At 35.3% G+C, this 26127-nt stretch overlaps 1 protein-coding gene across 25 annotated transcripts in view; it reads right to left on the minus strand.

Moving 5' to 3' along the window:
* The window catches only part of GPHN (gephyrin), a 270825-nt gene that overhangs the window by 63666 nt on the left and 181032 nt on the right, over positions 1 to 26127 (minus strand). For 9 of the 25 annotated variants that reach the window (XM_054634362.2, XM_054634368.2, XM_054634358.2 and 6 more), the window contains 2 exons: positions 9322 to 9378; positions 3251 to 3292 (listed from right to left, as the gene is read on the minus strand). The exons of 6 other annotated variants lie outside the window; for them this stretch is intronic. In XM_054634362.2, the coding sequence (XP_054490337.1) occupies positions 3251 to 3292; positions 9322 to 9378 (99 nt within the window). The remainder of the gene's footprint in view (positions 1 to 3250; positions 3293 to 9321; positions 9379 to 26127) is intronic. 10 more of the 25 variants (XM_077180341.1, XM_077180337.1, XM_077180339.1 and 7 more) reach the window with 2 other exon arrangements.

Genomic DNA, 26127 nt, shown 5'->3' on the forward strand with positions numbered 1-26127 from the left:
TTTCTATGAACAAAACAGGCAGCAAATTCTACCTCAAATACTTCACAATGCAGAATACACAGGTCCTGTTTGGCTTCTGCTGGAAGATCTTTTATTTCTTCATTCAAAGACCTTCTATGTGACAGGAAATCATTGATAATAGATTGACTTTCCTTTTTTACAATCTGAGCTCTACAAGTGCCAGTTAATCCAATTCCAGACCTTTTCTCAACAATTAAAATCATGATGAAATTTTACAATTAATCTAATACATCTATTTTCTGAAATGAGATTTCAGAAATCATTTATATGAGGTTATCTCTTTCATCTTTCATTGTTCCTTTGTCAGAAGGCAGCTTCACCTGAAATCTCAGCACTGATTCCATTTCTCTTGCCATTTTGTTCCAGGTATCCTCTGAAGGTCCAAAGCTATCTGATGATGACTCAGATGCAGAAAATTAAGAAGCTCTTAACTTGGTGCTTTAAGAATTAAATTAAGAAAAATTTTTTTTTGGAATAAGAACCACAGAAATAAGTGTGGACACAAAAAAACCCCTTGAGATCCTATCAGAAGCGTAGTTCTTTTTTCCCCCAGGTTATGAGACATCATGTGTCATATATGAGACACCATTACTAATTTTCTTCCCGTGATCAAAATTACTGACAGGCTTCGGGAGTTGATTTAACAATACTTCAATTTGGGAGATTTTCTATCTTATAATTTAGAAGTCAAGATGTTTACTCATAGCATCCTTTCCCATTTTCCAAAATAATAGAGGATGATGTCAAACATTGTTTGATGTGCATCCTGATATGAAGCTGTATTTTTGAATGAAGAGCCTCTTAAAGATAGAAACTAGACTACAAATCCTTTATGGACCCCAGAGAACCTCCAATCCCTTCCTGCCTCTTCAAATAATTACAACTGCCACAGACATCTTTAGTTTCAATTGGTTTATAGCTTTGGCTCTGGTTAGCGGTTTGCAAGTTCTGCTGAAAAACACACAGGGTGGTAGTCTGCTGCCAGAGAATAATGTATCCATATTTTTTATACCTTGTGCTTTTTATATCTTGTACTGTGTGTTTTGTGAGCATGAAATTCCGATCAGCTACTGCATCACAAGATCTGGTTCAGCAGACAGCCAGGCTATTAGTAGTTTAGATATGAAGATCTTGCCTTTGGACAGAGTCTAATGGATGAAGTGCTTGCACAGTCTTGCAGTGTCACTTTGATTCTCCAGATAGCAGATTCTTGAGCGCAAATTGCAAGGCAGTGATAGTTTTGGAGAAGGCAAAAAAGTTTTTGGAATCTGATCAAGCAGGAGATCCATATATGCTGACCAGTCACCAGCTGCAATATGTTGGTTTGTACTTCTGAAGACAGTGATCCCCCCATAAAGTGACGGACAAATGGCTGAAGTTCCAGGCAAAGCAAGAAGACTCTAATTTCCCTAAAAGTGTGTCCTGGTTCAGGACAAATTTGGAAAGGAACTTCAAAGGGATGTCTCCTAAAGGGCAAAATTCAGTGGCCCTTCCCCTCATCCATTTGGGAGAAAAAACTGTGCTCTTCTTCTCCCCCTCACTTCACTGTAGGAACCAGCCTTAAAAGTGCAACACTTACTTTTGGGCTAAACAGATGAATGGGGATACAATTCAGCATCATAAAGTCACCTTAGGACAAAGTGACTTATTGACTCCATCATGTGTAAGAGCATGTTCATCACTTTTGCTGACATGAACTATGAAATGCCTGTTGATCCACTCCTTTTTCTTAATTTCATTTAGAAAATCAGAAGAACGGAGTGAGGATGGCTTCTGTCTTGCACCCATAAGCACTAAACTTAATTGCTTGTTCTGGTGTTAGCTTAGAAAAAAGTGGCTTTGTACGCATGTGAGTCTAATATAACTTATGTATTCCATATTGGCGTTTTGATGATAATCATGATAAAAACAGTAAGGCTTTCATATAGTACAGTGGTGAGGCACAATGAACTGCAGAATACATATTAGGTGCTTTTAAGAACATGTACCTGGATTATTTTTAAGACTACTCGTCTCCCAGTAGAGTCAAACAGATCTGACAGAAAAACTGGTAAGCATCTTTCTTCTTAAGAACTGTTCTATTACATCTTTTGCCTATTCATAGACTGAAATGATGAAAACCTTTTAGTACTAAGGATAAGGAAGTGGAAGGAATGATTATTTGAGATGCTGAAACTTTTGAGAACAAATTACACACACAATCAGCAAGGTAGGGGTCTTTCTGCTTAGGGACAAGGTGATTGAGTAGGTGAGCTCTTTATGTTTGCATTTTTTATATTGCTCATGAATATAACATCCAGATCAGGTCTAGAACCTGGCCCACAATGCGAGGTAGAGCAAACTGTTAATTTCTTATGGGATCTTCTCACCTTTAAAGGATTCTTTTAAAATACAGAATAAGTAACTATACGTGCTCAAGACTGATTCAGTATAGCAGGAAGCCTTAAGTCCATCTTTTTGATACTCATCCATTTATCAACTATAATAATATGCTGAAACCTAATCTTTAAACAGCAGGCCATGGAGTTAATTTTACAGTATTTTATAAACTTTGTTTTATCCCATGATGTTGTGAATTCTAGTTTATCTTAAGGTATTCCTTCTTTCTTTCCCATTCTAATTACAACTGAAAGCATTTTCATTTTTGATTCTTGTTAAGATGGTACTATACCGCATTATAGAAGACCATCATGAAGCTGATACAAAAGTATTTAAAATGGTACATGCATTTTGTCAGGTAGTGACTCGAGCCAGAGCATTGGAAATTAATAATGAATTTCTGGTATCATAAACCCACCTATATCTATTCAGGTAATTAGCAATCATAACCTGATGGCCATCTTTACAGAGTCCTTCCTGTTTCACTGTCCGAAAATGGGTCAGACTAAAAAGTGAAGCATTTTACAGCCTTGGCATCTGTAAATTTGTTGTTTTTACTTAATGCAAGAGATAACTAAGGATGTTTTTATAATATCATTTATGTTGATATGCTATGTAGTAGTTGCCTAGCTACTGGACTATACATCATGGTGGTCTCAGACTGGTACAGTGATTTTAAAACCACGCTTAACATGGTTGCAGATTAATCATGCAAAATCTGCCCCCCCAGCTGATTTTTCCCCACTTGTGCACAGTGCAATGCAAAAAAAAAAAGAAAAAAGTAAATAAAATCAAAAAAGTGTGATGGGTGAGCAGGTCGACTGTGTGAGAGAACACGTGCAAAGTATACCTCAGAAACACTATAGGTGGATGAGCACGAAGGGAGTCGAGCCTGGTTGTGCAGTGGGGAAAAGAAAACATTGTTAAAAAAGAAATGGTGGCACAGTAAGGGTCTCAGAAGGTTTTCTGTATAGGTGGTTCCAGCACTGAGATAGTGGCAGGGGGTTCATAAAGTTTCCATGACCAGCTATTTCAGAAACTTCAAATTTATGCCTTTTAAGGTGGAAGCTTCTTTAAAAGGGGAAAAAAAAGTACTCTATTTGAAAATAATTAACACTAAAGATGAATCTGAAGACAAATATAAAATCTTGGTCCTCTAGATATCTGACAACACTATATTTAGGACAATAAGGTATTCTAGGACAAAACTTTACTGATCCGTTTCATTTAAAAGTATTAGTCTTATTCTAACTCTACAAAGGACACAATCTTATGGGTGAAAACACATAAGAGGCTGTGAATATCTTTATGTGTTGACATACTAAGAACCAGCATTGTGACAAGGAGGTTTTCTTCAATCTCACTGCCCTAAAAACCAGAATAACTCGCAAAGTTCAATGACTAATGGCCAGATATAGGTCAGTAGAAGTCTGCAGATTAGGCCCCTAAGCAATGTCATGTGTGTGATTCTTGAGGGACTCTGTCCACTGTCAAGAGCTTTCAGTGCAAGTTAACACAAGTTAATTGGTAATCTATAGTTTTATTGATTGCTCAAGACACATTTTGTTTATGCAAGATACCCATTATTCCAAACTAGTAATCACTCAGACATAACTCGAGTATTAAAAAAAGACTCGCTAGTAATTTATAAAAAAATCCTTTCTTTACGTGAAAATATTTCCTGTTTCACTGTCTGAAGTAGGGGTAAAAGCAGCCTAATAAACAAAATGTAAAAAAAATGGTTTTTATAAATGTACTAAAAATCATGTCTTGATTTTTTAATAGGGGTAAAAAAATAAATTATCAGAAGCGTTAGCAAAACTTCCTTAGACTTAACAAACTGTACAGCAGTTTGGTTACATTTGTGGTAAAGATGAATCCAGCAAGGATTTCCACACAGGTCATTAGTGACCACTTGCTGACTTAGGTATATGATGGACTGAGCAGAGGACATAGTATTCATAGAAATTTCTCAAGAATATTTTTCAGTTTCAAAAGTGTATTTCATATTTTTTCATTGAAATAGAAAATATTACTTCCAGGAAATTTCTACAGTCACATTGGCTTATGCTAATTTGTGTCTCCATTAAATACACAACTTGTTTTTTCTTCCTCAAAAAGTTTTAATACTCCAAAAATATTTTTGCTCCTTTCTGGCATTCTGTATTTCATTTGCTCTTCTAGATAACATTGCTAAGGAAATTTGAATCCCACTCAGAATTTTCTTCAACTGATAAAATGTTTTCTTAAACTGAGATGAGTTGCAGAAGGATTAAGAAAAAAATAGAAAATTCCTTCAACAAACAGCAAGACTGAAAAACACAGTTTTAAGAAATCAACTGTTATTCTTAAACAGTCTATTTTATAATTAGAGAAAAACAAGAAAAAAGAAAGATCTTCTGACACAGCAAAAAATGTTTCTAGAAATACAGCTTTAAAATCTTTCTAAGAAAGGTAAGGTGTGCTTTTGCTCAGAACAGGGGTGCAGCTATTCACCTAAGACTTTTGGATGAGGCTCTAATCAAGATTTTCACAAATAATGTCCAGCCATTGTTCCCATGATTTGTCTTTCAATAGCATGGAAAAAAACACTGGCCTCAGTTTTGCAGGTGAGGATCCAAAGAATGCATGATTAGCAAGAATCATCACAGCATGGAGTTTTTACATATCAGCAACTAGATACACAGAAAAAACAATGATCAAAAGCTTTGGAACTATACTCCACAAATTTTCAATGGCCTTTGAACTCAATCTGGAAAGAATGTCTTTGCAATTCATTCTGAAACAAAGGTTCCACCTTAATGGTATTTTGCAATAGCATTTTGTTTCCACTTCTGGGGCTGGCCATCAGATACTACATGCTCCCCCTCCCATACCATTCAATACTTTTGCCACATTGTAGAAGTATCAAAAACCTACATCTAAAACCCTTTCCAAAAGCAGTATGGAAAAAATGAAAATTATTTTTAAAATTAACTATTAACTGATCCTTCATTTTTTTTTCTCCAATTGTTCACTATTTCTTCTCTTTGATCAGTCATTTGTATATTGTCTTTTAAAATGCTCTTATCTAAAACATCCATTATTCCTGCATGAATCAGAGGAGCAATGACAAAGCAGCAAATTTTAGCAATGTGTTCTGCTTGTTTTAGGAAACTTAGAGGCACATGCAGAATACATGGAATATTTCTTTATTTACTTACTTACATTCCCTACTAATTGACTGACTTCCATCATGGAGGATATGGTAATGAAATAACAGATGAAGTGGCACAGAGGAACAGGACAATTTCATGACAACTCATGTTGTCATGCTGCCATGGCTAATGTAGTCACAGCTTTTAGTTTGAAATCTTTCCCCATGTGACAATCTGTGAAATAATGTATGATTAGAGCATATTTTTTGTAGTACCATGTTTCATGGCATTTTTTTTTCTGGCTTTACATTTATTTTTAAGTACTAAATCAGGAATTTAACACTAAGTAGTTTAAAATAACTTGCTTTGTCTTGATTGTGAGTTATCACCAAGTCTAAAGTATGACAGTTTCCCCCCAAAAATTGATTCCTAAAAGATTTGCCAGGATAAAGATATCAGATAAAGGATAAAGATATCCTTTAATTAACTTTATTTTACAGGAAACTGCAAAATATTAGCAGCTCAATTTCCTTGTATTTGACCTGCAAAAGATTATAAACTCAAGAATTTCTACTTGACAATAAGCAGTAGTCAACTGTATGTCAGATACAAAGCTGTATATGCAAAAGCATCCAAAAGGGGCAAAAATTATCAAATAATTTTCGTTACAAAAATTATCTTGCACTGTATAACCTTAGTGGATTATGCATTAGAATGATAGTTCTGAGGATGACAACAATCATAGTGTATGGAAGACATAGAGGACATGAATCTAAAGAAATTACTGAGAGACCCTTCAGTGGACGGATGTGCAAAGGGATAAAGTGTTATTAACTTTCACATTTACTCTGCTACAAACTTTTTCCTAATTTTCATTTTATGCAAAATACATGGCTTAAGGACACTTCTATATAGAATTGCTGAAAAGCTATTCTTAATTTTTGAAGTGAACTACTAAACAAGAGGTACTGCTGTCTGTGTTGTTATATTGGATTTGACTTTATTAAATAATTCTGTGAAAACTGGGTGACTTTTATAGGGTGTCATGACTGATATACTAGATCCTAATTCTTTTTTTACAACTTTTTTCATTAAAGAACAAATGTGACACAGAAGAAACATGCTGCTGTATTTTTTGCATTATTCTGCTAAAAAAAACAAGCAACGAAATTTGCATAGCTGTCATTCAACCAAATATTGACCTATTTTGTGAGATAAAACAGGGACCCAAAAAGATTAATGGCAAAGACAGAGGTACATGTGAACCTATATGCTTTTGGGTTACCTTGTATCAGCCACAGTTTTTGGTTCAGGTAAGACTATCACTGGCAGAAAGCCTTAATTTAAGGAATAAAAATACTATCTGTTTTATTCCTTGCTAACTTTAATATTCAGGAAACTTTTAGATATGCAACTTCGATTTTGGAAAGGGATTTTTCTTTTTTTTTAGTTTCTGTAAAGTCAAGCAGTTTGATTAGCACTCATTAAAATGCAGTAGCATATTCTTTACAACAAACTGTCAATCAGGTCAGGTTTCTCACATACATTAAAATGAAACCCCAGCTAGAAAAGAAAGAAAACACAAAGGAAGAAGTAGAGAGAGAAAGGAAAAAGATGAGGATGAGAGGACAAACCAATCAGATTTGGTGTTACCAGTCAGTAGAGGTTTTTTAAAAAATGAGATCACCGAGTGAAATCATACATTTACTCAGAGAGAGCATCCTTTGACATTGCCTTCTGGGTGATCTCTGAGCTCCTCCAGCTTTCAATGGAGCTACATGTAAACATCAGAAAATGAATTGAAAAAGCAACCTGCTTTCTTGTCACAGTTGTTTTTACTTAATTTTTCTTTTGCTCTTTGTTTTTGTATTTTGTTTTTAATAAACCATAGCATAATGCATTTCTCACTGCCTCTGCCAAAACATTTCAAGATATCAAAGTGATTTGAACAACACAGACATAACAAGGCTCAGTCAACTTGGTATCTGAAAGCAAGGTATCTTTGCTTAACATGGCTCTTTTTCACTACAGGCAAAAAAAAGAAAAATCAAGGGAACTATAAAGCTACTGAATCTCTGCTACATTGCCAGGGTTTTATTTTTGCTTATTTATTAGTAAGGCTGTGTTCTAGAATTTATTTACATAAAAAGAATTTTAATGGAAAATATTTTATTTAATAAAATATATTTTATTTTATTAAAATATAATATTTTAAATTTTTTTATTTCTGTAAAATGACTATTTTCATGTTTGGGATCCTCAGTTAGGATTTCCCATTTTCTATAGTGAAGATTTTCTGTCTACATATATATTTTAAGCCATGGCATTAAATCACATAAAGAAATATTAATCCAAAATGAGCTATCAGCAGGTCTTCATAATAGCAGGTGAAACCCACCATCTAAGTGAGCTACATCTTCTGCATATGTGCATGCATTATGCATCTAGATCTGTATGTGATGACTGATGCCTCGAAATGCATGGTCACTGCAATCACGAACAGAATTTTCAAAAACAGCACAGAAATTGTGGCTGTCTTGCATTTTTATCCATGTAAATTCAGTGGTCCTGAATGTCTTCCCCTGAAACAGAGCCTTATTCATGTACACTGCTCTTCTCATCTACACTGTAATTAAAACATCTTCCCAAAACACAAGATGAAAAGATAAAGCCTCACAGACAGTGAGGAATGCTAAAGATGCCCCTAGCTAGAACTTGTATAAACAAGTAGCAACTGGCTCCTTTTTCTATGCTAAGATCAATTTAAATGGAAGCATTACCGGAATGAGGTGCATAATTAATCCTTTCCCTCCCCTTCTTTGTGCTCAGTGAAATAACATTTTCACAAAGAGCAGCTGTAGAACAGTGTTAGAGAACAGAGAGGATGGCTTGTCCTGGAACAAATGCAATACACTTACATACAAAACCAAAACAAAAGATCATAAACCAAGAAGACAGGAAAGGCAAGGAGAATACAGAAGAAAAAATAAATAATTAGTGGTTGAGAAAGTGCTAAAAGGAAACAAAGTAGGAAAAAAGTGAAAAACAGGATAACTGAAATAGAGGCAACTCGAGATCAAAATGGGTAAGACTGCATATGGTCAGCCTCTTGGTTCAAAATCATTCATCAGGGTGCAACACTGTGTATGGTGGGTACTAGTTTAGATATCTGCCTGTTCTGTTAAACAATCTAAATATTTCTGTATGTTTATACAAACATTAAAAGGCAGAAGATACTATCAGCAAAACAGTGGCTCCATTCTTATTAGTCTCCTGTGACTATCTTTCATTTGATCTTTATCTACTTTTTTTTTTTCTAATTTAAAGGCTATATATATATTTGAAATATTCAACTCTCTTGAAATGGTCTTTTGCAGTATTAAATGCAAAAAGCATGAACACTATAAAAGTTTAATTATGTTTCAAGATGGGAAGCAGTAGTTTGAAGATGAGTAAATCACTTCTCTATGTAACAGGCAGATCAGAGAAGTGGTTTAATCATGATCACCAAATTACAGGCACTTAAAAAAGGTTGTTACTATTTCTCACTTCTAGAGACACCCAAAGCTACCTAACTGGCAGCCTGCCTTCAATTGGTTGTTCTATGTGTAGCACAGAAACAAACAAAATGTGACCCAACAGCAATAAGAATACTGAAATAAAAATGATGTGATGGTGAGAAATGGAAAAGCCCCTTCCCTCCCTCCCCACACCTCCCCCTTCAAAAGGAAAAGTGTAGGCTATAGAAGAAAACTTGCAAAATAAATGTTAGAAACATATTTACTTTGAGGGATCCAACTCTACTAGCAACTCCTTTGCTTTCATCCGGCCGTCTAATTTGCTACAATGGAGGAAGATGGGTAAAAAAGACAGAAGAATAAAGAAAAAGTGAACTTAAAAAAATTTCCACACAATCAGTTAGCAGTACATGCAAGACATCAATTTGACTCTCTGAGACACCTCTAGAGGACAAAGACACAGACTCTAATTTCTGGAATAAATGACGCTTTACCATGGCATTTTAAACTTGCTTTGTTGATCACTTCTTTCTTAGTATATTACCCATCTGGCACATTTATTATATGCTGAATTCACTAACATTTTTGAAAGAATACATGTTACTTATCTGATTTGGATATTAAGAATAATGAAATTCTACAACTCTAACTGAAGAAACCCCCCCCATACCTTCTATAAATTATATGAGCAGAGTATGCTATAGCTGGGAGCCTGCAAGTATCATGACTGATACCTGACAGAATGCAATACAGATTCCTATTGACCCAGGCCTAGAGATTTTAGCCACTGCTATCATGATTCCCAGTTAAAAATTATGCTGCCCAACCAGAAAATTTTAATGCCAGACCAATATTAGATTTTTATTTAAAATATTTAAATATCTGTGTATATGACCCCCAACATCTCCTATCTGATTACTTTTCCTTTATTATGTATGGTTTTTCCTAGATGATGCAGAGGATGGAAGAAACAAATGAGGTAGCTGCTCAAAAGGCTTCATATTTTTAGAAGCATGCAAAATAAAACATTCATTTACAGCAAAAGTTATTTTCAGAATTTCTTAATCTGGTAAATATACCTCTTTTACCACTAAAGTGAACATGAGTCATTTGAAGCAGAGAGGAAGAAGACAATAAAAATTACTTTTGTGACAACCTACTAGTCTGAGCCAAGACTGAACTGAAAGTTCTTATTATCTCAACTAAAACAAAATCCCACACAACTGAGGTGAACCTTTTCAAATCTCAGTAACTGGCTTGAAGAAATCTCAGCAAGGAAACCAAAGATTGAATGAACCATGGAAATTCAACTGTGCTTTATGCTCTCTGGAGCACACTAGCAAGGCACAAGTTAAATTGTCCTGTTTGGTTTTGCCTGACCCATGCAAAACAGAGAAATTCCTCTTCAAAAAACAGTCAACTGAGTGTTTTGTTTTTTCTACTTGTATTTGATTCTCAAGGAAACAATATATTAACAATTTAAGTATTTAATTCTGATAGTATGTCCATTAGCAAAATACACTGGAAACATTTATGTTAATTTTTGCTTTCCTTCCCTGGTCTTATGGCATTAAAATAGCATCCAGTTTGAACTCTCAAGTGAAACACTGTCACTACTGCTATCATGGGACTTCAAGAAAATCTCCAATCAATACTAGTATACAGACCAAAAAGAAACAGCCATTCTTAAATAAATTATGTCTCCTTTAGAAGACACATTCAATTAAAATATATGCAGTTGTAACTGAATTACTACATATTAGCTTTGTATTTCCTAACTGAGGAAAAAAAAAAGCACCTCAATTTGGAAAAAGATCATTATCTGAACAAAAACCATTGTGAGTTAGAGCAAAGATGCTTTCCCCAACATCCTGGTTAGGTACTACCATCCCAATAATAAGACAATCTAGAAGAACTGCAATTCATTTTATCAATTGGAAACTTTTAAATGAATAATAAATTTAGGTTTGTTTGGAAAATGAGAAATAGGAAAAAATAAACACTTATAATCTCACATAATGACATGGAACTAGGGCATTAAGAAAAGTAATACACAACACAGAAACTTGAGGAAAAGTTGTGACAGCAATATGCACTGCCCTTAAAGGAAAAACTTTTTCTTGCATTATTCACCAATAGTGGCTGCTCAAGTTGTTCTGGAGGTTTAAGATTCAGTTAGAAATGAGACTGGAGATATTACAGGTGCACATATCTAATATTATCTGGTCTTTCTTCAAAATATATGTAGAAATACATACACAATGTGCACACCGTGAGCAATGAAGTTCTAAATGCTTGCATATATAAATTACAAGGAGACAGTCTAAGTCTTGTTTTACATCCATGGCACAGTTAATATACATGACAGCAGGAACATTACAGAGCGCAACTTGAATGCTTCTCAAGGGATGAATGAGAATTACATGGGTATTGCACAAACAATACCACATCTGTTCTGGGAGTTAAACAGGGTATTACCAAGGAGGCAAGGGATGGCAGGAATAAACACCCATATCTTTTTCATGGCAAATACCACAAAAAGGAATTCAGGTGCATCCTTATCTTTCTCTGGTCAACTGTAGGAAGGTCTAGAAGTTATAATTCAGAAAATGGCATGGATTATTTATCCCTTGTTTTTCAGAAACTCAGCTAACACACACCCCGTGACGGATGAACATTGGTAAATAGAAAAGATTATGATGAAAAATGTGTGTAAGTGATTTAAATCAAAAGTATCTATACCACAACACAAACTGAATAAGTGGATTAAAAAGATGAGGCAGGAGCAACACCAAGTAGTCATGGGAAAAATGTGACCCAAAAATCCTAAGAGTTTGAAGGTGACAAAGGTTTTGAAGGGTCTGAAGGTGACAAATGAAGATACTTAATGTAAAGAAGGAAGAAGGGTGCTGTGTGGGGAACATTCTAGGAAACTAGGACAGTATAATGCACTGACAGCTCATAAATGCATTATATTTACATCCCTTTCTTATTCACAATGGAATAGCAGCAGGAGTTAATAGCTACAAATTAGCTACAGCTATCTCTATATCTGAAGAACAAGGTGAAGTTACAGTTGGAGCAGAATGAGATTGGAAGCCAGTCGAAGAAAACTTCAGAAACAAGGAAACCAGAACCAAAGAGTGAGCAAAGAGGAATGCTCAAATATGGTTAGTGGATTTTTTAGAAGATGAGAGAATAGAAAATGTTTTCTAAGCAGAAGTCTCATATGGTTTCAGTGTTATTCCACTACCTTCTATTTAATGAGAAATTAACCTGTTATCTTCATCCTTGATTTACTCCCGAAAACAGAATTTTGAAGACCTAACCTTAAATACGTATCTAATGTATCTAATCTATCGCTCACACTTGTCATAAAGAAAGAACAGCTCTGAACAATTACCTAATCTGAGACTCTGCCTTTGCTGAATTTATTGAAAGGAAGAGTTCCACAAGAGGAGAAATAGCCTCAAACATTTAACACTATCCATCTTAGATGCCTTCTCCTTTCTGATAATATATTCCATTTGTGCTGCCCTAAAGTTTCCCTGCTCACATTCCAACAAAGAAACTGGAATTTTGTGGGACTTAAGTCTTTCAGAAAAGTGCTTTCCTATCCACATTCACCAAAAAGCCAAATCTCTGTCTGACTTTTTTCCAAAATCAGCATATGAACTGTTCATAGTGACATAATCTTTTTGATATGATTAAATTACTTAATTCTGAAATTGAACAAATGCAAAACTTGCAATAGAAATTTTTTACAGGAATAGTTTAAAAAGATGTCAAGTACCTTATTCAATGATCTAGGCAGGCAATGGTGGAATTACGGTAATCAAAAGTAAGAGATTATACTACACAACATCCAAATCAAGTTCAGATTATTTGCTGTACACATAAGAAAAACATAACTGTTCTCCCACTTGATTACTGCTGCAGAGATCAAAAATGAATGGTGAATAAAGAAAAGCATTATTATTACTTGTGGAACATCATGGAGTCTGCAAAGAGATGTTTTGGCAGGTATGTTACACCACATATCCCTGACAACTTGTGATGACAAGCACTTTCTGTTTCCTTCCACAAACACAGTCCCTGTCAGTTTCTAGCCATTGCCTCTTTTTGCTGCCTTAGGGAATGTGCAGTGCCATGGAGTGAATATCCTCTACTGAATACCAAATCATGAAACTTGCTTGCATCATATTTGTCAATGTGAGTCCACATGCTGTTATGAACTATTTTATGAAGTTGTACATTCCATGAGAAAATAAGACCTTCCTTGTTTTTTTTTCAGTTTTACCTGCCACTATTTGCTTCCAGTTACTGTTTTATCTTGAAGGGCAGGGCATCATGCTGAAAAAAGGATGATCAGTTTTGGAAATCCAGAACAAAATTGCACATGTGATGCTCCTACTTTGGTTCATTTCCTTCAGCAGAATTTCACAATATGCCCTGAAATTGCTTTTATTTTTTTTCACCCCCAAGAGCCATTCAACTAAGCAAGGAAAATATAGAAGAAAAACAAGAGGATAAGCTCCAGTCCAGCTTAAAGAGGTGTTTTGTGATTCAGTGAAAAGGTAGGTGGATGTATTAAAAAACATATGAAAATGATCCTAAAGATAAATGCATTAAGAAGATAAAAACCATACCAGAAGAGAAATTAAATATGAGTCAGCATATATTCAAACAGCCCCCACATAAAGGAGTTCTGAAAGAATACAACACATAAAGAACAGGGATTTTTAGAGGCCCTCAGGAATTTGTTATCAAAAGCTTGGAGATTTCTTCAGCTGATAAAGTGCATTCAACAAGAGAAGGAGGCCCAGTTGATGAAGAGAAACTACAAAAGCTATGCTATGCATATTATTATACCATTATGTTCCAAATAAATGTTCTTGAAATCTCTCACACAAGTTCTCACACAGTTCATCTTAACAGAGAAACATATCTCAAAAGTAACTCAACTGGTAATGATTTCACATCAGTTGGCCAGGAACAAAAAATCTTATGTATTGGCCAGATCACATAAGGGAGCTGAATACAAAGGAGATTAAAACTTGGGAAAATGGAAAATGCATTTTCTGACCCTAAAGAATGTTAATCGAGTTCAAGGTATGCAACAAACTGAAAAGAAGTGAAGGGCAGTGACATCGAAGTAAAAAGAAAAAGAAAGAAACTGTAAATATTCCATGCCTAGCAAGAAGTAATTTTAATTAGTGAAGTAATTACCTACTACTTCTGAACAACTTTGATGGTGGGGACAGTGACTGTCAACTTCTAAATATATAATACAATACTGGTCTAGGTGGCATGATTTACAACCCTTACTTGTCCAATCAAGAGTGGAAAATTCTGACAGAAATCCAAACTTCAACTTGAATTCTCTTCACTGATAAGAACGATGTTCTACATCAAGCGAGCAGTTTCTACTGCTAACAAAGAGCTTAATACATTTTTAATATAGCAGCAAATCAATTTAAGTTTAAAAATGCATTATGTATAACTTTTACATCCATGCATAAAAAATAGATTTGCACTTGAAAGTATTTTTACTTCTGCGGTTTTATGGCAGACAAACACCAATTAGAGGGGGCTTCTTAAATGGGGAATATTTCTAACAAAGAGAATACAGGCTCCTATAACAATGACATACATTCTCAACCAATAAACATAATCACGTCTGTGCATTATACCACAGTTTGGCATAAAAGTTTTTATTAAGGTTGCTGCACTTCTTGATAACATTAAACCCTAATGTTAAACCAAAGTGTAATGTATGTGAATGCTAATGGATGCCAATAAAACATCATTGATCATACTATCTCAAAATTTTGTTCACACTACCCACAATTTTTTTTCATATGGGCACTACTACTCACACTGTTCCATGTGCAGATGTAGGAATAAACATAGTGCAGATGGAACAAGCAGTTGTAAAAAGTACAGCAATTTTCTTACTGTTTTCAAACTTGTATCATCACTAGATCAAATGCTCTGTTAACACACATAATGACAAAGATAATGTAACCATGTCCTTACACAAAAGACTTTGTATACTGATAATTTTACACCAACATTTGTCAATTCTTTAAGAATATCTATTGACTTCAGTGAAATTTAATGTTCAGAAATAAAATCTAAAATTTGATAGGTAAATGCACAGCGAGGTCAAGACAGACTACAGTAAATATAAATATTACATAATGTACCTCTGTTTGTAGTGACCTAAAGTCCTAAATCTCATTCAAACTAGAAATCTGGGCATATGAGAGCTTGGTCCTTACTGACACTATAAAGTGAACAGTTGGACAACTCTCCTGTCACATGGCTAAGTTTTGCAAATTCTTCTACCAGCTCAAGGCTGCCTTTCAGACACTTCTTCCTGACCACAGCCCTTCCTTTTCTCATAATGCTATTGCTGCATCCAAGCTACTTCCCACTCTTCTCTAAACGCTCGAAGTCCTGCAGTCTCATCACTCAAGAGTCACAAATACTGCACTGGTCTATTATTAGACCTTTACCATTCAACCTTTACATCCAATTTCTCCTCAATATTTTCAATCCTCTCATTTCAGACCCATTTTATCATTTTTTTACTGTCTGCTGGCACATTTTGCTCCTTACTTCTGCCTGCAGCCTCAGTGATTCTCTAGCTTCCCTACAAAAGAAAGCAAAATTCACACCTCATGCTCCGGTAGAGTTTTTCAAACCTATTCCTTATATCAGAAATCTGTCTTGGCAAGAAGGAAAGGTCATATTTAAGGCAAAAATAAAAACATTCTAGTCTTGGGTGGTGAAGATCTGTATTCTTTTTATACACCTTTTCCAAACTGACAATTCACTTCTGAATGCGCTATTTTGCCTTGCTGTCCTGAGCTGAACTTAAGTTTTAAAAGCAGCAGCAGATACAGGCTTATAGCACATACAGTGGTGGATGCTGTCCTTTAAACACTTTTAGACACTAAGATAGCTCCTATCAAAGATATCTTCATGGTCATGGAGAAAACTGTTGCACCAATGAAATCACTTAGAAGTGACCAGATGATGGGACAGGTAAAGCAAACCAGCTCTCTGGTAGGGTTATAAAGCAAATATCTGCTCTCTTTGACCACTTCTAGCACCAAAATTAAGGGAGAGATGTTTGCATTGGGGCTCAATGTAACAAGGAACCTTTCTGAAAACAGATGGGGCAGTGGGACTTTAAAGGGAAGAGGACAAGCACCTTTAAGGTTTCTTTTCAAATATCTGTAACAGCCTACATTTTATCCTTTTGACTAGACAGGGCTGTGTGTAAACACATCTCGTGACATGTATTTCCTCACATTTATACATCCTGAAGAGTTCAATAATCAAAGAGGAGCAGAAGGGTTGATAAGGATATTGGAAAAGGGTGTACCCACTAAAGCCACAGGAAACAATTAAAGCAGTGAGAGAACAGTATCAGAAGATTAAGTTAAGGTGGAAAGATCTGGTGTGCAATTCACTTTGCAGAAGCTTAAAGCAATATGACCTTTAAGTGGCCAAGTACTAACAATAACCTGGTAAATGGCCAAGGTCAATCTTTGTCCACACTAACAGTGCTGCTGAGTGACACCATTGTCCAATGAGGCTGTCTGCAAACTTCATAAAGCAAACATCGTGTTGCAAAGGACTGCCATGCAAACACCTAAGAACTCCTTGCTCAAAGATGCTCCTCACATTTTGAAAAACTATATATAAAAGAAAAAAAGGAGTTGTAAGAAATAAACTGCAATGGGTGGTGCAGATTTGAAAAAACACCAGCAGCTGGTTTGAAATCTTGCCAAACCTGTTACTGTTTCTTACAGAATGATTTCCATAAATCTACTGTGAGGTAATCAAATGGGAGGCCCTGTTTCCAACACAGGCATTAGAGAGAAATATGTTCCAGCTGTAAGTGCTTTGAATGTCTCACCTTAAGGATTTCTGTTTTCTCATAGACTTTTTCCATATAGACTTTACTATTGCTAGTTTAAATAAAAAGCAACACACTGAATTGTATGAAGGTTTCAGTAAATGTAAATATCAATAAATGCCTACAGAAATTCATATCCAATAATGTGCAATGATGGTGTGGAAGCAATCAGAAATAGAAAAAATCACTTCATTTCAAAGAAATAAACATACTGTTGAAAACTAATTGAAGAAATCAAATCCTACGCTACTCATAAATGCCCCTTATAAAGAGATAATATATGTTTTGCCTTTTAAAATAAAACTAAATTGGTGAGCAAATTAAGGGCAATTAATTTCAGCATGTAAGACTTTGGAATGAGTTTGTTTAAAAGGACAAAAATGAGGGAACTTGACTTAGTTAATTAATGAAAGTAAAATCTGAACATTTTTACACATCCCTTTTGTCTGGCTGTGGAAAGAATACAAGCAAGGATTGTCCTATTTAAGTTAAAAGGCAAAAAGACAACTGAGTGCAGACTGACCAATGAGATAGTGAGATTAAAGAACAAGGCTTGAGACAGCTGTGCAGAAGGGAAAAACTATTTTTAGTTTGCTGATCTTTGATGGTATCACATATTATAATGTTAAATAATATTAGATATTGCTCAAAATAAGAGTTAAGATCATAGAACCAGTAGGTGCCATTTACTTTCAAATCCTCTATTTCCTAAAACCCTTTTCAAAGGTGAAAATGGGCTTCAGAAACTATTAATGCACTTGCTAAAGAGCCTACCACTTGAAGGGAATTGTATATATACATCACGAGAAAAGCAACATCTGTGCTTCAGATTCTTGCTTCCTTCTCAAATCTTGCATGAGATAGATGTTACTCCTGTGATGAAACAGCAAACTTTTACTGCAGATGATACATTAATCACTGGAGTATGCATGCCTTGAAAGAGCTTTATTAGCCTAAATATCAGTTTTGGTTCCTGGGAACACATAACTGCCTGCTGCTAGACTACCTTCAGTAGCCTGTTGTGCTGGCTTTGGCTGGGGTGCAGATAATTTTTTTCACAATAGCTGGCACAGGTCTGTGCTTTGGATTTGTGCTGGAAACACAGTCAAAAATACAGGGATGCTTTTTCTACTGCTCTGCAGTTTTTGCAACATCATCAAAGCCTTTTCTGTTCCTTCCCACCAGCAAGTGGGCTGGGGGTGCACAAAAACTGGGGATGGGACACAGCTGGAACACCTGACTCCAACCAGAGGGATATCCCACCCCATATGGGGTCATGCTCAGCATGTAAGCCTGAGGGAAGAAGGAAGGTGGGGACATTTGGAATGATGGTATTTGTCTTTCCAAATAACTGTTACAAGTGATGGGACCCTGCTCCCATCGGTATGGCTGAACACCTGCCTGCCCATGGCAAGCAGTGAATCAATTCCTTGTGTTGCTTTGCTTGTGTGTCCTTTTGCTTTCCCTATGAGTCTTTGTCTCAACTGACAAGTTTTCTCACTTTTACTCTTCTGATTTTCTCCCCCATCACACTGGTTGGGGAGAGAGTGAACAGCTGCAGGGGGCTTGGTTGCCAGCTGGGGTTAAAATGCAAGAGTCTTTTTGGCACCATACATGGAGCTCAAAGTATTTGAGATAATGACAGATCTGACTGACATGTGCTAGATTGCATTTATAGCTGCTATTTCTGTTCAACTAATAATCAGGCTCCTGTGATTGTCATGGGGCTCACTTGCCTGACTGTGTATTAGTCTAGTGCTCCTTAGTGGCTGTTTTTTGGTTTTGCTGCTTGCTGTGGTGCTGTGTAGCCTCAAACCAGCTCTGCCCCAGCCAAAACCAGCACATGTGCATGAAATGCAGATGATGATGATGATGCAAAACTGTAGAAGGATGATACAATATCAAACTGTGACATGCTTGCTTCAATAGCAAGGTAATATAGACCAGCATAAGAACCCTCCTTGAATGTCTAACAGGTATATTAAGGGTGGCAGACAAAAGGAAGGACACGTATGGATGGGGAAGCACCAGAAAGCATAGTGGAGGGAACATAAAAATGTTGATGGCATGCAGATTGGTAGTTCATTTAGTTCACAGCACTTCATGTAGCTTCTGGGGATACCCAAGCAGTAAAATCAGACAACCTAAAATAATTTACAGACCAAAACAGAGTCGAGCTGTTAGGATGAAATCAGAATGATAAAGAGCACATTTACATAAGGAGAACACAGTACAGCAAGAAAATCTTACATATTCAAGAGGTGGAACCAGATGGAGAGACAAATATCCCCTTTACTGTTAGGTTCTAAAGAGTATAAAAGATGCATCCAACACTGACTTAAAGGATACTGGCATAAGAAGGATGCTAGAGAAGTTGTAGAGAAGGTCATAGCTGATGCTCCACATCCTCTCCATAATTTCAAGCTATCCTGAACAGACCAGCTGGGTACACACATATGGATTCTGGACAGACTACTGAATGCATGTATCTTTGTGCCTTTGAATACATAGATATGAAAGGGTGAATTAAACCCTTTTTGTTCTAAAATAGCATCACCTATCTCTCCTATAACATCTGGCACTGAACTTTGCTATACCATCATTAAATTGTTTAATAAAAAAGGACCAAGAAAATTGCTGCTTATCCTTACAGGTACATTTTTAAAACTTCTGATCATTTCATCAGAAAAGAACACAGCAATAAATGATGTGGATTATTTATTATGTCAAGAGTCAGTGAAGAAACAGAAGCTGAGCTGTTACTTAAATGAGATTAATGTATGAATGGGCCAAGACACTAAAGAAGAGGAACAAAAGAAAACCAAATTCCTACAGACGTAAGACTATATGAAAATTCAGCCTATAGGATGCACAGTTTTCTTGTTGAAACCATTTTTCATGAAGAAACAAGATTTAGTCAGTTGACATATGTAATAGGAACTAAGAGCCCAAAAGAAAAAAGACTGAATGGAAAAGGAAAGCCAATATTTTTCTGATGCCATCTTCAGCAAGACATAAAAATGATTATCAGGTGCCAAAAAACTTAATAAGCATCAGTGACAAAACCAGAACTAGATATACTGAAAATGTAGCCTGAAAACAATTCTGTAGAGGTGCATTCACAGTAATTTCTAACTGAAGATGCTGGATAAAATCAAATGTAACAACATAGCTGTTGGTCAAAGAAACCCAAACTGTTAAACAAACCCTAAAATCCTCATCTTGTTTTACGTCAGAATTCAAACCAGAGATTTGTTTTGGATAGGAACTGAAAAGATCTCAGTAAGGCTTCTAATGTGAGAAGAATGCACATCTTCTCCCTATCTTAAAGAAATGACAAATTGAAGTTACCAGAACTTGAAAATAACACTTGGCCTTGGAAGACAGAATAGTAAGAAATGAAAACTCTTGCTCCCAAAGTTAATTGAAAAGAACATTTTAAGGAGGAACTGACAATCTGATGCAGTGCTAGCATACAGAGACTAGAATTCATGCAATGCATATGTGAGCCAGGATATACTGAAAGATTGTTCTCTTCTGAAGGAATACATGTACAGAATAGTTACCATTTGAGAAGAAAAAGTATTTCTAGGGAAAGACTGAGTAACCTTTTCTGACATGTTTGAAATTTTTCACTGGACTCAGGAAAAGAATGAAATTCTGTAGCTTAATAAACATGAACTAGTAATTAAGACATACAAATGTAGAGAAATTTTGCACATTAGAGCTTCTTTATATGATTCAATCTATAACAGGACTGAAAAGTAGCTGATTCTGTGACTGCAGGAATTGTTCTGGATGTTCTGGATCTGAAGCTAAGTCCCAGCTACTCTAAAATAAACAGTTCTTCAACATGACTACAGGAAGAGAACTATATTTTGGTGGTGCTATACTATTTAATACTGACTCCAGGTATGAATAAATAAAGTACTACTTGAAGCACACATATTCAATAAAGAAAGCTAAGACAAATAGGTAATTCTACTGAAAGCCAATGCTCAGCCTGCAGTTTACCCCAGTCTGTCTTCTCCAGAGTTGACTTGTTGATGAGTCTATTTTGGTACTAATAAAAATGCCCAAAAGAAGTTTTTGCCCTGAAGTTTTTGACCTTCCTATGAAAGTGTATCTTCCATTTTTGAAAGGATTCTAGTAACTATGATGTATTTGAGGGATTTTTAATATCCTAAGCAACCAGGTTGCTTCTTCCTTAGTTAAAATGTCTCACTCTTGAAGCTGCAGCATGCTGTTAACTACCAGGGTTTGTAACCAAAATGTAAACTAAAAATAAGACATGCTAGGTCTGCATTATCCACGTGTTTTGCCAAGGCTATACACTTTAAACAATGAGGGTAAAAGGTAATGAATATATGAAAATATTTTGGTATCTTAATTAGTAATTATCTGAAAACCACTGCTGCATTGTGCTGAGAAGAACCCAGGAGGATACAGTAGATTGATGTACCTTAGGAACCAGGATTCATCCTAAGGCAACTAGGGCCACTTTCTACTCAAATACACATTATAATATCATCTCTTTTTACTAAACATGATTTTCTGTAATCCTGGAATGTACATTGAAAAAAACGAAGAGGAAATTAAACCTAGCAATAACAATGAAAACATTGGAAATTTTAGCAGGAATAAGTATCTAACTACATCTGTGTGTATTTTTAAAAGAAAAAGCAAGAAACCCTAACAGTGCTTGGAGTGTGATCTCACCTATGTAGATCATCCTAACAATTTGAAACATTCTTTGCACTTTTCTGTGCTCTTCAACCTAATCACAGCTAAACAGCCATGCCAAAGCACTTCCTACTTACTCAAACAAGTTCCTAGGAAGAATAAACTTCAGCTATGCAAACTTCAAAAATAAAAACAAAAGAAAATTGGAAATTTAGCATATGCATTCAAACTTTAAAAATACATTCACATACTTGCCATATTTCACTTTGATGACCACCTTAAGGAGAAAGAGTAAGTTTCAAGAAGAAAAAAATATTATGCACTCAAATGAACACCAAATATCTACACTGTGGATACCAATACAGCTTACTAAAACACACCTTCACCAGCATCTTATTAATAGCTAAGAATTTCTGGTAAGGAACCTGATTTTTCTTTTACTGATAAATATTGAACATAACTACTGAAAAATTTCTAACAAAAAAAATTGACAAAAACTTCTTGCCAACTCCACCTGCTCCATTCTGCTAACGTGCTTACTTCACATAGCAATTCTATATTGAAAAAATAATAGACTGAAAACATAAATATTAATTAGATTTATCATTAATTTGTAACTCATTTGATTGTGTGGATGTCAATGTACACATTTCACATTAAAGTGGTGGATCATGACAGATAATTTTTTGTTAGTAAGCATAAGAAATTACTGAAATCAGGTTTTTTTTTTTTTTGTCACAGAAACAACTTTCATCAGCATTTTTTTCCCCAAAAATGTTTTAAGTATTTTCCTAGGCTATTTAATTTCAGAAATTCTCTGCAACTGGAATATTTATATTTACATAAATTACATGTGTTATTCTTTCTACATTGGGAATATTAGGTCTTTAGATGAATATCTAGTTATGAATGATAAAGACAACAGCTTTTCATAGGAGACAGAGTAACAGAAAGTGACCAACTAGCAGAATTAAATGTACCATTACAAAGAAGGTGTTAATGGACAGAGCAGTGGATAGGTGAGATGACTGTTTTGCTAGACTTGAAAAAATTCTGAAAAGTAGCCTTGCTTTCTCATTTTAGCTGTAAAATAGAGCCTATAGACTTTTATTACACATGAACCAAAAGTTATCTATTTCAACTACAAATATGTAAGGATCTAACTTACTACTGAGGGTTTTGTCTGGTTCAGTGTAACTAAACAATGGATAGCTAGGGAAGGGAGAGAAAACAAGCAAGTAAAGTAGAGAGAGACTTTCTCTTAAGCAAAATGTAAGGAGTGAAGGGAACGAAGCAGCAAGATGGAAAAAACCCCACACTCTCATCTTAGAAGTACTATAACAAGTTCCTTAGGATCATTTATGATCAAAGATAACACTGGAAGAAACTTTGCACATTGAAGTGAAAGAACTGAACATCAGTGAGACTGATGATCTTGCAAAGTGAAATACTTTGAACATCTCTTGTCACTGAAATGAATTCCTGGTGATAATTAAAACCTGTCCTTGGTCTGCTAAATCTACTTCCTTTGACTTTGACATGCAACATTGCCAAAAATTAAGTACTGATTACATCATATATGTATGGGAGAAGCGAAGACTTCAACTTGAAAACTGCAATTTTCTTTTATGCTCATATGAACCCCTTAGGAGTAGAACAAAATTCAAAGTTTGAAATAATGACTCAGTCATTTATTCTGGATATATTCTTTTGAGTTGTCTGAATTTATAGATCAAAGGTTTTATACTGTAAGCTTAAAAAAACCCCAAGAATCAACAGTAATGCAAACACTAAAAAAATTCTCCGTATTTCTAAAAGTATTTTACCCTAGGTACTCCTACTGCTTTTGTGTCTGAAAAGAACATCGCATTTTACTTAATGAAAATGCCAACCCCAAATGCAGACAAAAACATAGTGAGATCTTACAATCTGAGCAGCTTCTGGAATGACACAAAAAACTTGTAAACCACACTGTGTCATCCTAAGCTTCTGTGAGTATTCAGCAAATTTATCTAATCATGTTAAGAAAGCTGTGTAACTTTTAAACAATCAAAACTATATTGGACAAGATAAAAATATGGCACAATCACTATAAACTTTATGGCTGAATGATTGAAAAGGGAGGACTGTTGGTGCAGTTTTCCTCTGAGTAAAACTTGATTGCCACTATATGTGAATCCACCTACTACAAATATGGTTTAAATGCTCTTTGTGCAGTGGTCGATGTTCTTGGAAACTCAAATACAATTATAGAGAACAAGAAAGGTGTTCTACAGAGATTTATTAAAAGCTAACAAAAGCTGGTTTGCTTAGTCTTGGGGATGTACCTAATCACTGACATAGAGTAGTCCCAATGGCAATTTGTCTTAAAAAGTTCCTACCTACCAAGAAATATAATGACTTCTTTTAACAGGAAATTACATTTATGAAAACTGATTGAAATATCCAGGTTCCAACTCAATATTTATCATTCAGTACTTTGTTTGAAACAGAGATTTTCAGAAAACATGGATGATAAGTTGTAAACAGTAAAGCAAATTTGCAATTAAATGTTGTATTTTGTCTACATGATCTGGTTGTATACATAAACAGCATTAGGTTTTCCAAAATATGATAATGAAAATGTGCATTAGTAATCAGGAGCATTAGTAACCTGTTCTCCCATACCTTTTCTCCAATATGCTCATGCATTAGTAACCTGCTACTTACATTCATTTAACAGAGGTGCTCCCGTCATTGCAGAAGCTTGATTTTTTTTTTTTTTCCTGAGACACACAGAGCTTTGTGTTATTCAGCAAATTCAGTAAGAGAGATGTAAGGGTTCATGTACACTTAGGACAAAAAAATGCAACAAGAAAACGGTACAACAAAATAAACTGGAATATGCAGTTGACAAAGAAATATAGTGCCACGTGCTCTGTGGCTAGACCAAAAATAAGCATAATCAAAGAAATAATTTTTTTCCCCTGCCACTTCCTTTTCTTTGCTTCATGTCATATATCCATGTTTTGGAGCCCTGAAATGAGTTCCTAAACCAGCAAATGAGCATATTGAAAAGATACACACAGATTAAAGAAACAAAATAAATAACCTCAGAACATCACCTGGATGCTGAATTCTATTTATTTTTATTCTCATTACTGTGTGGGGAAGAGGCCAGTATAAATTTAATTCATATTGCATTACTAGAAAGCCAGGATCCAAAAGGAAAAACAGAGCAACTGAAGACATTTAGACACATTGATAATCTTGAAGAATCTGAATGAACCACATTTCTTGATGAATTCAGATGATGTTTGGAAACTTGGGGATACTGTAAATGACTGAACAAAAATATAATGAGTAGTTTCTTTGTTTTTTGAAAGTAATATATAAAATGAACCAAGAACTGTCTAAGTGGTAAAGAAGCTTATGTGCAAAATCCAACCTCTAAGTAATAGGAACAGATGCCATCACCTGTCAAGTTTATTTTCCAGTATGTCTTTTTAAATTTTTCCCTATATCGGCTTGTAACAAACCACCATCAAGTATACCACAGAAAATCTCATCTAACTGGCTGTTGCATGGCAATTCCTGTTATAAAAGTGGTGTGGTCTCACACATTTTGAACAAAACCTGATTTTGCAGTCATATGTGAAAAGCAGGTCTCAACATGAAATACCAAAGCATGATCTAATTATGAAATGAGCTCACCTCCACTAATTGCCCAAACACAGTTTCAGATTTTCAATCTGTTTCAAACTTCTAGTACATTCCTTCTATAACCTCTGAATCTATCAAGAGAGTTTAGAGGACTACATTCTGCTTCATAGCAGATAGACTTTTCTCCTTCCCATTGTGACAAACTTCCTGAAAATATATAGGTATCACCTAGAGCTATTTTCAGCAGAGCTGTCTCTTACTTACACCTGTTACTTGGTCACCTTTGGTTTTCTTTGGACAATTTTGTTTTATCAACGGGCATAAGGCTCAGTGCAGTTTCTCTGTTTTGTCTTGCTCTTCTGCTCTGAGCATTGTAATGTAAAAAGTTCCATGTTTTTATTTTTAAGCTATCAGACAAGATACAATTTTTTAGGAAAAAAGTGAAGGAGATGCTTACAGATAGAATTCGCTGAACAATCTGTAAGAAAAGCAGACTATATAATGGAGCTCAAGTTTGCTGTCCATCAGAATAATTTTGATTCTATTACAGTGAAGGTAAGTAGTGCATAAAACAATCCCATAGGTTAAACCAAAATATTTCTATGGGTGGTCGCCCAAAAATCTTGTTTGCTGACAGAAAAGAATGAGACAGTAGGAGAGAAGAACTAGCAGATGCTGGTAATCATTTTAGCAAGCAGAATAATCTTCAAGGATCATGAGTTAGATAAGGAAGAATGTTATTATTTGCCATCTGCTACTGGTTTATTATTATGTCAGCATCTGGTGCCACAGAAAGATCTCTGTGATGTGAACA

Source organism: Agelaius phoeniceus, chromosome 6, assembly GCF_051311805.1.
Source record: "Agelaius phoeniceus isolate bAgePho1 chromosome 6, bAgePho1.hap1, whole genome shotgun sequence".
Lineage (NCBI taxonomy): Eukaryota > Metazoa > Chordata > Aves > Passeriformes > Icteridae > Agelaius > Agelaius phoeniceus.